This window comes from Ylistrum balloti, unplaced genomic scaffold (genome assembly GCF_031769215.1).
Source record: "Ylistrum balloti isolate Yb309-2 unplaced genomic scaffold, AGI_CSIRO_Ybal_v1 Utg370458, whole genome shotgun sequence".
Lineage (NCBI taxonomy): Eukaryota > Metazoa > Mollusca > Bivalvia > Pectinida > Pectinidae > Ylistrum > Ylistrum balloti.
Window position 1 is genome coordinate 327,060 of NW_026782303.1, and position 18,828 is coordinate 345,887.

General features: G+C 34.8%; 1 protein-coding gene across 1 annotated transcript; it reads right to left on the minus strand.

The window, feature by feature from the left end:
* Positions 1-5,487: 5,487 nt before the first annotated feature.
* Positions 5,488-14,273, minus strand: LOC132555158 (uncharacterized). The gene is made up of 12 exons (XM_060219506.1): positions 14,264-14,273; positions 13,404-13,451; positions 12,200-13,203; positions 11,192-11,455; positions 10,188-10,287; positions 9,832-9,882; positions 9,142-9,333; positions 8,750-8,920; positions 8,437-8,607; positions 7,972-8,168; positions 7,128-7,308; positions 5,488-5,555 (listed from the first exon to the last, which is right to left on the minus strand). Exons 1-12 carry the CDS (start codon positions 14,271-14,273, stop codon positions 5,488-5,490), a joined length of 2,457 nt encoding a protein of 818 aa, XP_060075489.1.
* Positions 14,274-18,828: the final 4,555 nt, after the last annotated feature.

Below are 18,828 nucleotides of genomic sequence, written 5' to 3' on the forward strand. Positions count from 1 at the left end.
CTTATATCGAGGTTTTACATTATAAGATTGTGGACCCTTATATTGAGGTTTTATATTATAAGATTGATGACCCTTATATCGAGGTTTTACATTATAAGATTGATGACCCTTATATCGAGGTTTTACATTATAAGATTGATGACCCTTTTACCGAGGTTTTATATCATAAGATTGTGGACCCTTATACCGAGGTTTTACATTATAAGATTGATGACCCTTATATCGAGGTTTTACATTATAAGATTGATGACCCTTATACCGAGGTTTTACATTATAAGATTGATGACCCTTATACCGAGGTTTTACATTATAAGATTGATGACCCTTATACCGAGGTTTTACATTATAAGATTGATGACCCTTATACCGAGGTTTTACATTATAAGATTGATGACCCTTATATCGAGGTTTTACATTATAAGATTGATGACCCTTATACCGAGGTTTCACATTATGAGATTGTGGACCCTCATATCGAGGTTTTACATTATAAGATTATGGACCGTCATATCGAGGTTTTACAGTATAAGATTGTAGACCCTTATATCGAGGTTTTACATTATAAGATTGTAGACCCTTATATCGAGGTTTTACATTATAAAATTGTAGACCCTTATATCGAGGTTTTACATTATAAGATTGTGGACCCTTATATCTAGGTTTTACATTATAAGATTAAGGACCCTTATACCGAGGGTTTACACTATAAGATTGATGACCCTTATACCGAGGTTTTATAGTATAAAATTGTGGACCCTTATACCGAGATTTTACATTACAAGATTGTGGACCCTTATACCGAGGTTTTATATCATAAGATTGTGGACCCTTATACCGAGGTTTTACATTATAAGATTGATGACCCTTATACCGAGGTTTTACATTATAAGATTGATGACCCTTATACCGTGGTTTTATATGATAAGATTGTGGACCCTTATACCGAGGTTTTACATTATAAGATTGTGGACCCTTATACCGGGGTTTTACATTACAAGATTGATGACCCTTATATCGAGGTTTTACATTATAAGATTGATGACCCTTTTACCGAGGTTTTATATCATAAGATTGATGACCCTTATACCGAGGTTTTATATTATAAGATTGATGACCCTTATACCGAGGTTTTATATTATAATATTGATGACCCTTATACCGAGGTTTTACATTATAAGATTGATGACCCTTATACCGAGGTTTTACATTATAAGATTGAGGACCCTTATATCCAGGCTGTATTGTGTATGAACGAGGTCCCTGATATCCAGGTTGTATTGTGTATGAACGAGGTCCCTCATACCCAGGCTGTATTGTGTATGAACGAGGTCCCTCATATCCAGGCTGTATTGTGTATGAACGAGGTCTATCATATCCTGGCTGTATTGTGTATGAACGAAGTCCCTCATGACCAGGCTGTTTTGTGTATGAACGAGGTCCCTCATATCCTGGCTGTATTGTGTATGAACGAAGTCCCTCATATCCTGGCTGTATTGTGTATTAACGAGGTCCCTTATGACCAGGCTGTATTGTGTATGAACGAGGTCCCTCATATCCTGGCTGTATTGTGTATGAACGAGGTCCCCCATATCCAGGCTGTATTGTGTATGAACGAGGTCCCTCATATCCAGGCTGTATTGTGTATGAACGAGGTCCTTCATATCCAGATTTTACTATATCAGAAAGCGGACCCTTATATCGAAGTTTCAATGTATATTAACGATAACCCTGATATCCAGATTTTACTGTATGAGAAAGAGAGCCTTTATATCGAGGGTTTACTGTACTATCGTGCACTTGTTTAGAAATGCTGACTAATCGCCAATATATACAACATATCCAAGCCAAATTAGACAAATTAATGATGCTGAGTTGTGGGCGAGTAAGTAGATTAACGAGATAGATTTTCATACCATTGATATGTAATGAGCTCATGACTGAAAGACTCTGTCCCGTTTTTCCTGGCCACACTTAATTAACGTGACTTCGGTAGATATGGTTACCAACACGATGTATACAGCTGTATGCATGTTTCACGGGCTACTTAGACACAATTTACACATTTCCTTTTTCCTGCATTTATGACCGTTGCAGCCAGGTCCTACATGCAGATATAGATAAATTTTTCATTTCTGATATACGGCTTTATCAATTTTTTTCGAAATAAATTTATAGGATAAAAAAAACATACGGAAAATAAATCTAAGGAAACTACAAGACACTGACATAACATATGACGAATAGTTAGTGTCGTTCTCTTGTCTGCAGACATCGCGTGCGTTTTGCAATAATATTCTGTCTACCAGTGGCGTTTTACTTATAGATGTTCTATGTAAAAATTCCTGGTGTAGGATGCTAATATGAGCCACTATCTGTATTCTTCTGGAGTTAAAGATTCTTCTTTTTGTATGACAAGGTTTAAACCAGTGAACAATATTTTTCTGTTGAAATTCACGTACTGATTGACCTGGTTACTTATCCATGATATCCAAAACCAAAATGTCCTTGTTTATGATCTAGTTAAGATATATCCATCTATTGATGTCTACATTGAAATGTGAACATAGAGGAGAAAAATGAATAAAATGGGAAAAAAAAAAAAAAAAAAACAAAGAAAAAAATCACCCTATGTAATGATAATTATTGCTATTTACAATTAGCGGACCTATGTATCTCACAAGAAAAAGCTCATAATATACGTCAGCTGAAGTTTATAGCTTATTGTCAAATAAATTCACTAAGACAATTTACATTTGTGTGAGAACTTCGTTTGCTCTCGCGATAAATTATAATTTACTGAATAGAACATCTTGGAATATTACAACAAAATCATACATCTTCTTCACGAAACGGCAGTAAATACGACAGAATTGAATTATCATGTCCTTTCTCACACGGTAAAAATTATTACCGGTCTTCTCAATGTCCCCGAAGCTACAAGCACCACTACGTCTTTATAGCAAGTGTTAATATTCAGTTAGTTTGAATGGAAGGGCAAGTATTTATTTATTTGGTTGTTTGTTGCCTCTGATGAAGACAATTGAATAAAGTGAATTGCAGTAAATTGTTCCAGGCTTGTCTTGATGCAGACGTTCATTGCCCGACCTAATGTATATTTTTTGTATTACAGCAGTACAAGTAAAATGGGGATATTACACTCCCAAATGCTTAGATATAGCCCATCTAAAGAACTGTGTCATCATAATAGATATATTTTTTCAATTAACGAAACATTATAAGCAAGTCTATGTCTATATCATGATATATTCACATTTACATTTCAAACCGCAAAAAATCAATCTACGAAGTACAATGTTTGCTATGTTCAAAATAATGACTTGGCTGGTGTAGTTATTTACCAGTTACCTGCAAAGAGTTATTCTTGCTGCAGCCATGTCCTTACTATATAGGTCTTAAATATTTTCGTAATTAAACGGAGAAATAAAAGATGGATGATGTAGTGTCATTTTTGTGAATTCTTTAATCTTTATTGACACTCCTACATATTCATTACGGTTGCACTATGAACTTTGTAGGTAAACCGATGTGTGTTACACACCATTGGATTTAAAACGCTGAATATCAATACAAGAGGGCATATATAGATTATGTAACGTTCTAGACGCTATAGAATTGTGTTACGGATATGTCATTTTAAAAAACACTTCTACGGTATTTCAAGTCAACGAAATTATTCGATGAATTATTCACTGCATTGAAGACGTTGAAAATCTTTACCGGTATGACTTCTTCGAGATTGTACTGAAGTAAAGTATTAACGTATTGCAGGAATAGAAATTATTTTTTGTTGAAGAAATATTGAAAACACTAAAGTCACCAAAATGATTACTAATTTGATGACATTGAAACTGTAAAAATGTTCTGAAATTACTTGAAATATTGGACCATTTCAAGCCAGTGGAAATGTCAGCTGAGTTTGAAATAGTGGTTGATTCGTTCATATTAAATGTTTACTGATTCTTTGTCGTGCTTTTAACTTCAATTTTAAAATGAATTCAGCCGTCGAATCCCACTATAGGTGTACATATTACGCTTTTACATGCTTGTTGTTTATATAAATATTTCGTTGTAGTGCTTAAATACACTCAGATATTCTGGACGTCATGATTCAGGAAATACCTATTAACCAATCAAACCTAAGGTTACCAACCATGACGTCATATTTCAAAACAGAAAAAAATTATATGTGTGTAACGTTTGCTATGGAATAGCTGGTCGTATTCTCATTGTTCCAAGGGTTGACACGTATACATTTTGTTTGTATATATCCCCCGTAATTCCTCCAGTTTTGTTTGAATGTAAAATTTGTTAATAGTGTTTGTTCGTTGATATCAGTCATTGTGGATCAAAAGGTAATTATTGATGAACAAAATATTCCTTTAAATTTAAATCCATAGTATGAAAAATTTTCAATTGCATAATTGAGAATAAATCTTTCAGAATATAATTGAGTATATATCTTTTCAAGTATGTAACATTTGAACTTTATTCTTAATATTTCTACATTTGTATGCGTGAAAAATATCCTAAGACTTAAATAAGAACACAGTCACAACGCAGGTATGAAAACAATGTTTAATGCATAAAATGATAAAGGAATATAAAAATCAACAAGATCAATTAACTGATGTAAAGCACTTTTTCATTGTTAAATGTAATTTACTTAATACAAACAAAATCTATGTAAACAGTGCCATGTTCAAAGTTTCTAAAATATCGATATATTGGGAGAAACAGAGTACAAAAACTGGTGTAAGAATTTTTGTTGATCTTTAAAGAGTTAAAAACTATTCTTCATCAGGAAACTATGTAATAGATAAAATAAAATAAATAATTATTATAATACTTTGAAATTATTATGTGATATGTAGTTAGTAAACACGTCATAAGAAAAGTGGAAATAACCTAGATCATTTCGTTACATCTACATTTATGTCTGAAAAAAGACATCTCGTCAATGTCGCAGTTCTACAAGTTTGTTCCGTGGAGACTCACCTATTACTAAGAAAACATCACATAAAATGTTAACTGTGCGTCATAATTTGAATTATTATCTCACAATACCAGATACATGCCAAGTTATACAAACGGCAGAACAAATACTCCAATAAGTTGTAATAACTTGTGCCCAATTCCCTTGTTCAAATTTATTTTGGCAATAAAATATGTTTAAACTAAAGAACAAATACTAAAAAGTAACACTATGAATGATTAAAATAATATTTGTCATCTTTTGCGTCCTTGACAATTCATCTTTAATAAGTCATATTATGATTCTTGAAATTGTGATTGAAGAGCGTATATGAATCCTATCGTTTTATTTCGTTGCAAAGGGAATATTTGAAACTATTCAAATGACCCGTTTGACATGAAAAGTATCACAGATATTCATTAATGAAAAAACACACTGAGACGTTGTTATTCTTTCTAGTAGTACAATGCTCTTTCTTAATCTCGTGCCCCTCCTTATACGGAAACTGTTCCAGCCACAAAAAGACAGATCAGCATCAGGACGGTTGAAATCTTTGTGATTGCTGAAATTAAACATATCATTTTATGCAAGATTGAATATTTTGTTAATAAATCGTCTCTACAGAACTACAGTGAAACCTCGCTATTAAGACCACTTTGGGGACTGGACAAAAGTGGTCTTAATAGCGAGGTGGTCTTAATAGTGAGGTGGATCAGATTGACCACAAAGAACCGTAACTCTGTTTAAAATAAAGAGTATATATATCATTAAGTAATATACATGTATATTATTCAACAATAATAACTAATAATAATAAACTAAAATGTTGAATTTTATGAAATGCATGTAAAAAAGACAAAATTGCTGAATTGACAGAAGAATAATTATGTATATATTCCTTAGTTTACATCATAATGTACATTTATATTTACTATTGTAAACATTGAATAAAAGGAAACAAACTATCCATTTTAAGTTCAATTGGAATTTAACGTTAATTTTGCAACTATTTCACATAAATTTACGAACACATTTACTCAGTATTTGTAACAACTTTAATGAAGTCACTATAAAGTCTTTCAACGCTTTATTTTTCACTTAAATTCGCAAACACATTATCTTTATCAGTGTATCACTCAGTACAAATTTTTCTTTTTACTTAAAAAATGAGTCCAGTGCACAATATTGCGAAGAGCTACGGATCTGGACAGCCTCCTTTCATACGTCCTTTTTACCGATCGCGATAGCTAGTTTCGTTTCCGTGGTTTCGTCATTGCTTGATAAAGTTCATCGGAGTTTAGTGACAGAGAAAATGTGTCGTAAAAAAATTGGAACACATACACGTCTTTTTATTGTTCAAACGATATCGAGAGTGTAACATTGCTACAAAAACAGTTAAAAACCCTCGACAACGTGTGCGCGTGCAAGCCAAGGAATATCTGCCGAAACGACTACATAATTCACTTTTGGGTAAGCAGGGCTTCTAAGGTGTTAACAGCATACCTACCGATCTATCAATATCTAATTAACAAACAACAGATCGCTATTAAAACGTGTCTAGCACGCGGTTTCGGACGGGTATGCCAAGTTAATCCGATAATGATGTTTACTTCGTTTAACGCCAGCTGGTGACAGGGTCGGTAACCCGTGACGAAAACAATGGTCGTGAACGACACACATGTTCGCAGTTCACTGCCCACCAGGTAAACTTTAATCACTGGTCAGACCGTGGTCGTAATTGTGAGGTCAATTATCGTTAATAAGTGGTCGTTGGGACTGTAGGAAGTGGTCGTAATACGGAATAGCGGGATGGTCGTAATACTGAAGCGACCAATACAAAGATATATAGTGGAAAAAAACGGGACTGAAAAAAGTGCCCGTAATAGCGGGGTGGTCGTAATTTTGAGGTGGTCGTTAGGTGAGGTTTCATTGCCATAACTCTGAGGTCAGCAATTATTTGCTCCCATCTTTATGTTATTAACATTTTCCCTTTTCGTACATCAGCCTAGCGTTACCTGTTAATTTTTTTCACGTGTACGTTTCAGTGTAGATATAAAAGACTATAATTCAAATATGTTCCTTTTACAAGTTACACATATCTCAGTATTGTACGCTATATGAAAGATTGGTTTACCTTCTGTAGCTCCGGAACCGGCAGCGCCAGCGCCAGCTGAACATGCAGTTGTACATCCCGCATATACTTCCGTTTCGTCACTTCCGTCATCGCAGTCTTCGGAACAGTCGCACTTAAATGATTCTTCGATACAACTTATGGTTGAGGGATTCGCACACGAAAACCATCCGGAGGGACAATTCTGAAAACATTAATGCTACTTATGAAAAAATGTAAAATATAGCTGATTATAAGCATATAATGAAATTAGAAAATGAATTTGGAATAACTACAAACCAAAGTAATGTAAGAGTATTTAACCGTATTATCTGGTTTATGGATGTAGATTTAATCTTCTAGAGTAACATATAGGACAACTTGAATGTAAAAATATAAATATTCCAGAATCAATTAGTTCATCTATATGTTGTTTCTCAAAATATAAACCTGAAGAGTTTTGTAAATATATTCAACAAGGGACACACAAGGTTGGCAAAAGTCATCACTTTTTACAAGATCGTACAAAAAACGCACAAATGAATATCACCTCTTTTTGATCATATTCTTTAACAGAATTTACAACAAATATTCTATAAAAATAATGATGACGAAAATCACTTTTCCTTTGCATTTTCTTTTAAATTGGCGAAATGTCGATATAGAAACGAACCATGGTTACTGTAATGTTATTTAACTTCTTGGAAATTCTTAATGTGAACTGCATCATGTACAGCATAGGTATCTTAATCAATTTGCTAATGTAGTTGTTTCATATTTATAGTTTAAATAATCATTACGTAAAAACGCTATTGTATAGATGAAACATCTTTACCGACGAAATCTCTCTACTAAGTGCTTATCTGACCTGTACATAGGTGCCAGGGGAAGGGCTCGGGCAGGCAGCAGAGTTACAGGACTGGAACTCGCTAGAATCTCCAACACACTGGAGGCCACCATTAGCTGGAAGTGGGGAATCACAACTTCGTGCGCGCGACTGCGTTCCTCCTCCACAAGTGACCGTGCACACTCCGTAAGATCCCCAAGCTCCCCAATCTCCATCGACTGATTTTAACGCAAGTAAATAAAATATAGCTCATTCAGGAAATCAAATTGCATTAGTGCCATTTATCCAACTCACTTATGTTTATATTTTACAAAAGAACTCATCATAAATTGTATCAAATTTGAATCATTGAAGTAAGTTAGTAAGTAAATTATGCGGATTCTGAAGTTCTACAATCGCATTTTGTCTGAATTTTATCGTTAAAATAAAAAAATAATGTGATCTGATATAAAGGTCACTCTCATTGTAAAATATCAATATACTTACTTATACAAACAGCCGTGTTACAATCCTGACTCTCAAAGTCCGTTCCGTTACAACTAGCACCTCCGTGGGCGGGGGAAGGGTTGGTGCAGCTACGGGTTCGATCCTGGGTGCCACCTCCGCACGTGACAGTACACACGCCCCACGCTGACCAGTCGGTATATCCGCCATCAACTACATAAAAAACATTACCATTGTATGAAGTAAGGAAGATGCTAAATTATCATCCTTCTTTATAATATTTTGATTTTCCTTGTTTCAAATGCATTTTAATATTTATGATAACAAACGTGTTTTCTGTGCCGTATCCACCTACTTGGACAAGGACTAAGGGTGCAATCAGTCATCTCTGAGGCGTCTCCTGTACAGTTGTTGCCGCCATATTGGGGGGTGGGACTGTCACATGCGCGTGTGCGGTTTTTGACACCATTTGCGCATGTCACAGAGCAATCTCCCCATGATGTCCAAGGTCCGTACTCGCCATTTACTGAACAAAGAAGATTATAATTATATTAATGATCGAAGACAACATTATTTATTGAAAATCCACTTACAAAAACATTAAGATTTTTATGCTTATGTAAAACCCATGATCCCATAAGTTTAAACACAGAATTAAGTATGTATCAAATCGGCAGTTTTCGTCCGACTTCACTCTCGCGAAATTACCCTCTGTATTTTATAAACAACAAAGGTTCAATTACTTACTGGGACAGTAGGTACTTGTGGTGCATGACTGTGTTTCAGTACCATCTCCAACACACTGAGCACCGTCATATGCCGGAGCTGGATCCGAACAGTTTCGAGTTCTTTCCATCACTCCAGTCTGTGATGATCCAAAGTCCATGCAAGTCAATGAGCAATCACCGAAGGATCCCCAGCTAGCCCAATTACCGTCAACTGTAAATATGTGTTGATATCATCATTATACAATTATTAGTTATTCTAAATCGAGTGCATGCTCTTTTATGGGAAAACGAACGTATGTAAAGGAGATCTATTGAAGATGATATTTTGACGAGGTACAGTTGTCTGTGGATGCAAAAAGCGACAAAGATTATATTTTGAGTTGTAATTATTATTTCTGAAAATTACAAACGAGATTTTTTTCACTCAATTTATTCAGAACGTAATTTCACAGGGACTTACAGAAGGAACGAAATGCCTAGGGATTCTGTTTGCAATTATGGGCAAATTTCACGAAGAAATGATTTATAAAACGTCGACATTATTCATTTCAAAGACAAAGTATCTATATTATCCATAGTTACAATTGTGACATCAGTATAATGACGACTCATGGAAAAGGTAATGCCATATAGAGTCAACAGTGCCTTAAGAATAAAAAATAATCGAATTACAATCGTGAAATCATGACATAAAACAATATTTTCGTACTTGGGGCAGGTTTGGCACAATCTTCATCAATCAAGCCGTCTCCGTCATCATCTACAACATTTCAAAATAAGATTACGTCATGATATGCCTCATTAAGTCATTAAGTAGATGGAAGAACTACTTGTAAATTCTTGAACATATTGAATGTGCCAATACCAGAACTATGTGCTGTGCAGCGTCATCATTATATACAATATAACTATAATGGTAATCCGAGTATCATATTATGTAGTTATATCTATATTCACATTTGATGAACTTTGTCTTTTTATATTTTTAACTTTTAACATTTGATATAAGTGCCCGAAGGAATGAAATGTATATGTGACACGTGAATTTCGTGAAAATTAACTGACCTGCGTAATTATTAGCTGTTGTACAGAGTTCCTCATCTATGAGACCGTCACAGTCATTATCAACACCGTCACCCACAACAGAGGTAGTGTTCACGCAAACCTGGTGAAATAACACAACTTCTTTTTTATTTCAAACTATATACTAACTTCAGGCATACACTAGGGCTTCATCTTTATAGGAGAAAATGCTTCACCGTGTCAATACCAAGCAATGTACCGGCTGAAATTAAACTTGCTCTCGTCCTTTTTGCAAACTTAAAAAGAATCATCGACATTCCTGAAAAAATGTATGCTACTCTGCACATCGCCTGCAATTTTATCATTAACTACATAAAATAAGTGTAACATGTTTCAAGAGCATGATCGGTTAGATGACAAATTCTTTCATAAACAATATTGTTTATATCAGAATATTGAAATCTAACGATCCACTCATAGATTAAGATAGAGTTTACAATAATGTTCACTCAAACTTAGCACATCCTTCACCCCCATAAACGTAACAATACTAAAGAGATAAATATTTACTCTCAACCACAACTGTATATTGAAGAAATGATAACATTGGCGTTATTACGACTTTTGAAAGGCGTAATTACACTTTTATTCGCGTAGTAACGCGATTTTTTAAAAAGAATTTCCCCTTCAAAATTGACCTTTTTAGGCTTTCGTAGTTTTTATATTGCTGGCCGATAAAATAATAATCAGGCCATGAAATGGCATCCAACGATATTTCATATTATTTAGAAATATGAATGAACGCATGACATTATGCAGATCTCCCCGAGGTGATATTTATATTCAAATTCGGGCGACGGATCTGCAGACTGCATCGACAGGTTTCGAATAATTTTCTCCAGGCTTTGCTCTTAGAACGAAAGTAGGGGGGAAAACACGGAATGCAATAGCACCAATCTTAAGTATTATCAAATCTTATATACTGATTTATGAGAAATGATATCAATTAGTATGTTATGAGCTCTGTATCAATGTTAAATACTTACGGTGTTGATTGGGGCCATACGCATACCAGTAGTAAAACCGTATGTCTCGTATCTGGCTTGGCCGTATAAATATCCTCCGAATATGGAGATAGTAGAGGTGTGCCGAACGGTATGGGAGCCATGGCTGACGGCGACATATCCGGCGACGTACTCGGTACCACTGATGGAGTTATAAGTGGTACTAGGAAACACATCACCGTCGAGTCGGAGTCCATCCTTCTCTGAATCTTTCACCACAAACATGAAGTAGTTACTGTAAGATCCCTGTAAAAGAATCACCAACATGTTTGTATCAAATTCGAAATGAACTATTGAACATCCAATTTTTGCATTCCTTGGGATAACGTTTCATTATATATGTTATTTATCGAAGATTTATCTCGTTTGACCTAAAAAGATGTTAAAACCCAAGGAAACCCTGATCTGCTAGAATATTTGGTTAATAGCAAACCATCAAACGTATGCTGTCGTACATTACAAGTTGAAAAATAAAATGTATTTTTGATTGAGTATAATTATCATCTTCGTTATCAAACATTGCGGATATGACACATCTACCATCTGGTGCTTTAGAAAACCAAACCGATACTTATGCCGAATGGTTGATTAAAATTGTAAGATTTACACCATTGCAGTACAGACAGAAAAAACCAAAAGACACAACCCTGGTGTCTTAATCAAACTGACAAAGACAGTATATTGTAGGATATTAAAATCATTTTATAAAGCTCCATTGTGCAATGAAACAAATAGCATACCGTATTTCACACTTAACATAGAGCTCCAATGATTCTCAGAGTTTGTTTTTTAATTTACGTACCAAAATATAAATATTTCGACCAATTCCTTTCGAAGACATTTGAACAACAATTTTGAATTTCTTATGTTGCTTTAAGGCAGTAGTGTTAAAGGAAAGAATTACCGATTGCATTGAAAGTGCCCAGCCAACATTATTACAGTATTGATGTTTTATTCCTTAGTGCAAATGAGTGTATGTGTTACATTTACCTGGGAGTACCTTGGTGTTGCAAATGTGTAATCAGCTGCGTACTGTTCAATTGGTGGAATAATCATCATCATCGGATCGGATTGTTCTGCACTGGACTGCTGGCTCAAGCAAAACTGCACCACCAGAATGGGTTTGTCGGACGTGACCTTACAATAGGCGGTAGACGGGATGTCCTTCTCAATCATGTCACCAGCGTTAGTTATGGTAAAGGTGTCAGTGTATCCTCCTGTGATTGTTATTACTGTTGAGGCCTCGCTGGATATAAACCGGAAGTAGTCACCAACTGTTCGCAAAGGAATGGGAACAGTAATGAAATTCTTTCCCCAAGAGTCAACACGTGTAATTTGTTCAACTAAATGATCAGAACTTCCGCCTGCACCAATCTTGGTTTTCTTGTTTCCGCTGAACACGGCGACGTTTTTGTCAGCCGAGATCTTGGTTCCGCTAAGATCACCGGAACTGTAGAACTGAAAGGTATCGAATCTGTCCATGGAAAGAGCAAATGTATTCCCCGCGTAATAATATGTACTGTCATAGTAAACATAGTCATTACTAAGTGATGACCCCAGGGTCACGTTAACGGATGTGGTATCGTTTACGGCAGCAATCAGAATCTCACACTGTTGTGATGGAGGGTAGTATGTAACGGCATAATATTCTTTACCAATAACATCAGTGGGCAGACCAAGAAAGGCATCACAAGAATACGTTTCCTTATTGACTCCATAAATCACCACTTCGTCATCTGCAGTTATCCATATTCCTTTGGAATCCATATTCGTTCCTGACATACGAATCAGTGGCGAGAAAGCTAACTCTTTGACATAACCAGAAGTAACTGTGAAACTTTCGCTGATTCCTGCTGATGGATAACGTGGTGCTGTAATCTGAACATTGACCGTAGTTGTTTTCATAGTAGTTACGAAAAGTTCGACGTCGTAATTAGCCGCGATATTTTCCATGTAGCCAATTATAAATTCGATTCCAGCATTATCGGGTGCACCTGCAATTGAAAACGCTTGTTTCCATTTTTTTGATAGTGTACTTTCAAACTACAATCAAAAGACAGTCGCCGTCTCTTTATTCTAACAACTTGTCAACCTATCTACAAATTTTCACCACATACAAATATGCTATTCATCCTTAAAATCACACAATCATGCATATAATGAATAATCAACAAAAATAAAGAATAATACTCACAGAACGCTGAAACGAGCATGCACGCTGCAAGGACCACGGACAGCATAACTGAATAGAAGAAAAGACGTATAAGTATTGCTTAAACAAGCACAAAAATATCATGTAAAGCATTCAATTGCACCATGCCAAATATGTAATTAAGATTTTCAGTATCATCGGTATTGCTGATATTTGTTAAGAAAATGAAACCGAAATATCGTTTAGTTAATTCGAATTTAATATTGTATCATAGTAAAGATGAACAACAATAAAACAATCAAACCCATATGTTTGTAAGTTCAATTCCAATTTCAGTCTTTAGAAACAATATTCGACCTTTAAAAAGTTTTATTTTGTTTTTTGATATTAGCAAGTAAAATTCTTCGATTAAAACCAGCTCCGGTTGCTATGACATCACAACTTTTGAACTACCATGTATGTACCAAAATTGCTGTAAAGTCGAATTTTAGTGGTCATTCTTACATATGCTAGCTATAGCTTTCATTTCATGTTTGAATCTCTGGACTTGATTATGAAGTCCCGTTTAAACTCTTGTTCTATCCGAAGTCAGAACACACTGCTGTTAATTAACTAATACTACCAAGATGTCTAAACACGTGAGTTGAATATGTATTTTTATCCTTGTGGTAAAAAAAAAATCGAAAATAAGACATTTGTGAAAAAATATATGACAAAACTTAATTATAAACATTTTAACGGAAGTTATACTTGTGGTGTTTCAAGCTACTGAATTCTTCATTTCATTATCGTAATAAGGCATTTATCAATGTTTATAAATGTAGATTGAGATTAACTATGGTTGAATTGCTCCTTGCAAAATTTCCCTCTACAATAGCACATAACATGTTTTAAGTATATACCTTTAGCCATGTTGCTGTCTAGAGATCCCCTGTCAACGAATGCTTCTTTCTCGTCTGTTAGATAACTCTATGCTCTAATGTTTATAAGAACCTGAAAATTCCCGTGATAAGCATTGTTGGATTGGCCATTACTCATAGATATATTAGACACACAATACTTGTCAATGATCCAATGTTTATTGTTGAAATTATGTTTTGTAAGATAATTGTCCGCATTGTAAAACAAATTGTTTAAAATAAAACTTACTTGTCAGGTATTTAGTTTGTAAATGTGCGCACAAAAAAGTATGAGTTAGTCTACCCCAATATGTCATGTTTATATATTTATTTAACGTCAGAGCTGATACTTTAAATCTACCAGGAATGTAATTACAATAGCCACTGCCATGGTGAAATAAAGGATAAAAAGAAGCTTATTAGTTAGTAATCTATTTGGTGACACCTGTGATGTCGACATCGTTTTGTAATATCTCTGGTGAAATCATTACATATCTGATACCTCATGTCTGATATTAAGGTCAATGTCGACATCGTTTTGTAATATCTCTGGTGAAATCATTACATATCTGATACCTCATGTCTGATATTAAGGTCAATGTCGACATCGTTTTGTAATATCTCTGGTGAAATCATTACATATCTGATACCTCATGTCTGATATTAAGGTCAATGACAATTAAATGTGTTACCAGAATAATGTATATAAGGTGATGAGAGAAGACAAACGAACAGATACACAAGTGAATTGCAAATTTAAATACAACTTAAGTATGAGATACAGTACAGCCAAATTACTAATTAAACTACAAATGAAACATGTGCACTTTACGGGTCGCCTGAGTAAGTTATTATTAAGTTTTATGGTATTTTCGGTCAGCTGTGATAGATGTACTCAATGCAGTCGCTAGGATACGGTTGTGTCTTGAGTTTCTTTTAAGGAAAAAAAATAAGAATAACTATCTTCATCTAAACCTACTGTCATATGTTAGCAATGACATGCTTTCAAAGTAAAAACGAGGATAAGTAGTGATGCAGAAAGGATTAAGGGAGCATAGCTGAAAAAACAATCTTCATTATGACACTTCAATCTACACCATTAGTTCGAAATTAGGATTCTATGTCAACTTTGCCAATGTTGGAGTGAGTTCTGGGTCTATGGCGTTAACTAAGGAACACATGAGTGAATGGTATAACTAGGAACACCTTCATTAGTGATATCTGCGAAAAAATATATTGTTAGAAAAACAGTAGAAAGTGTTGTTTTCGAGAATGTAATTAAATCGGGAAACAGATCTATACTGACAATTAGAAAAATAGAGATTACCATGATTAATGTCATACATTCCATGAAAACTATTTCCAGCATTTAGTAAAACTAAGAAAACCATTGAGAGGTGTAAAAAGGTGTAATTTATTCTAAATAACTACAAAAATCAGGGCTCCATGTAAACGTAATCTTGGATTTTCTGAAGGCCGTTATGCCAGACATGCACATTTTTGAAATATTTAACATTCTGTTGAAATACCAACCAAAAGTCTGGGAAGACTTTTCTCTTGTCCTGCTTTGAAATATTGTAAAATGTTCTTTTAAAAGATACTTGATCCTGGATTTGTATCATTTACTACGGGCAATAGCGTCTTATTTGAATTTACGGGAATGGTAGAAATTTGGGTTAAGTGGTTGTTATGTGACCTATTAGTACATTCACTTGGCGTGATGAAGTAGTATAACCAGTAATTTTTAGTATGCTCAAAATGATTTGGGACATCTGGTCTTATTCACCTTGTTCTTTTTCATGAGTTTCCGCGTAAAGCTTTTTTTATTCGTATTTTGCCCTAGTTATATTGAATTTGAGTTTGATTATGTGGACATAATGGTATCTTCTTCTTATTGCAACTACTTCAGACCTTTGAATAATGGCGACCATCATTTGCTATGTTGATTTTTTTTTATTTGTATTGGACCTTAATTTGCTGTTTTGACTTGTGAGATTGCGCCTTAATTATTAAGGTTGATTGATCAGATAAACTAAAATAGATACATACACCAGACCCTTGAGACACTACATAACGATAACGCCATGTAAAGTTTGATTGAATCAGAGAAGAGGGCTTGGGTTCAGCCAAGCAGGCAAACAACACTATCACGATTTAAGTAATGATTGCTGGCCACTCCTCGACATTATTATTCAATTAAAGAATAACACGTATTGATGTACGTCATCCATCAAACACAGAGTAAACGAGGAGTTGATATTGTTTACTAAAAAACAGAGCATCCACTTACAGAAATAAATTAATTCTATTTTTAACAGTATGATAATCGAATATTTTATTTACCTCAACATATGGCAGGGGAGGGGGATCTGTATCTATGTTTATTTTACTATATAGGATTTGAAGAGAAAATAATTTTATTTAAAGTCGAGGTGTTGTTTGACTATAGAGGCCACGATTTATCACCCGGTGCGTGGTTCCCTACCCACAACAGTTTTTGTTTCAATCACAGGATGCTGAATCCGTGAAAACACTTTACCTTTATATACCTGGACGGTATGTGACGTGTGTCTTTTATGTTAAGTGAGATTGCCACAAGCAAATATAAGACTCCACCTTGAAATGTCTCTGACTGGTCAAGGGCTGATAACCCCAGCAAAATACTAAAAATGTACAATTCATTTTTTAATCAAAGCATTTTGTCGCTATTGTAAATTAAGTTTCCCCGTCGTTTACTTCACTTGAAGAGAACATCGTTTTGCCTTATGCTAAATATATTAAGGATAATGTCTGCGTGCCATAAAATGAAATAAGTACAGACTTCCCTAAGCATGTTGGGTCACACAAGGTACTACCGGGTCAGTTGTTTGGAGAAGGCTTCGATCAGGTAAGCACATTGTGTATTTTTGTTACCTGAATACCTCCGGTCAGTAGGACAAACACTATTACATTTACCGGATTAAATAAAACAATATTTAAACAACTGTAGACAATGCCGACTATATAGGATTAAGAAAATATATAATATTGAAGTCTATGTTATGATTAAGTATGAGGTCAATATTCTGTCCTTGCCTTAACCCTGTAAAGTCTACCCCAAAAGGAGAGAGAACTGCAAACATGATTAATTATTATTGACCAATCACTGCCTGACGAATTCTAACGACAATGATAACAATGCCATCAATATGAAAGTTTGTCAAACTATCACACTAAAGGTGACTGCTACCATAGAGAATGAAAGAATCCTTCGTTTTGAGTACACCAGTATATCATGAGACTGATGAATTCCATAACTTAACAATAACAAAAAATCAATATTTTTATGCCTCTGCCATTTAATGGTGTGGGGTGGGATGTATTGAGGGATATTATATTACCCATGTAAGACTCTTACATCTCGTTCCGATCCATTATCATCCATTTGACTGATCATATTTACATAGCAGCGAGGAAATTCATGTCTTTTGTACATTTTCTGTTTTTAATTATGTTATTTTCCCCGGAACTTCTAGTCTGCGTTGAATTCTAGGATTGGCCATGCTATCAGCATATGTTTTAATCTGATATTGCACATCACTGGTGTTATATGAGACATGAATGTACTTATGAAATCAAGAAAGTTGATACTTTTTATTCAACAACAATAGCGAGAATGTACTATTGTTTTGCACTTATTACATCTCTAACCAATTGTCATGAATTTAAACAACATTAATAGCATTGCCGTTATTTTCGAAAACGCACGCTTTATAAGTAGTTGCTTAGCAACACTAAGTCATGACATATGTATATCGGGGGGGGGGGGGGGGGGGGGGGGGGGGGGAGGTAATTTAGCCTAAACTATTAGCCAAAACAACAATCAATTCTCTAATCTCAATCTCTATTTATTGCGTTTCTATAATTTATAATTGTACTGTAGATAGCTCTTGACTAGAACTGCTCTGACAAAGGGAAAAGGAAGTGCGCTGCAGCTCCTGTTTAATTAAAACAAATTATTCAGGCCTATTGTTTATGCTGCACTAAAGTACATGAATGCAAGCTGATATCGACGCCGATCATCGAGAACCATTCCTGTGCTATCTATAGCAGTTATTCTTTTTCAAGTCTGTCGTCTGATTAAAATGCTCTTAAACAATGATGTTAGGACTATGGTACGTGTGCTACTGTACTTAGAAACAATGGCAAGTGTTCAAACTTTACAAAGCTTATTGTAAGTGTAATCACCTGGTCCTATTTCTTGTTCAGCCTTACGTTACATTTTTTTGCAGTTTTGCTAGCGTCCATACATGAAGGTGATCAGTCATTTGCCCCAAAATCTCCTTCACCGAAGTGATGATAGTGATCCAAGGTTGAAGGGCGCAGATATGATTGAGCAGTAATATTACGAAACGAAAAACGAACACAACAAGAAAATGTAATTTATAATTCAAACAAAATTCTGTTAAACAAAGCAAGAACAAAAGAAAGGTTTACAAGTAGACTACTCTAAAATCCAGGGAGAATAAGACCAGGTCTTCTGGAAGAACAAGCGTCTTCTGCTTCATCGACGACACTCGCCACATAAA

Coding starts and splice junctions, on each gene's coding strand:
- LOC132555158 (XM_060219506.1), bottom strand. Junction 9,883..10,187: donor AACAGCTAATAATTACGCAG/GTCAGTTAATTT, acceptor GAAATGTTGTAG/ATGATGACGGAGACGGCTTG. Junction 8,169..8,436: donor TAACACGGCTGTTTGTATAA/GTAAGTATATTG, acceptor CGTTAAAATCAG/TCGATGGAGATTGGGGAGCT.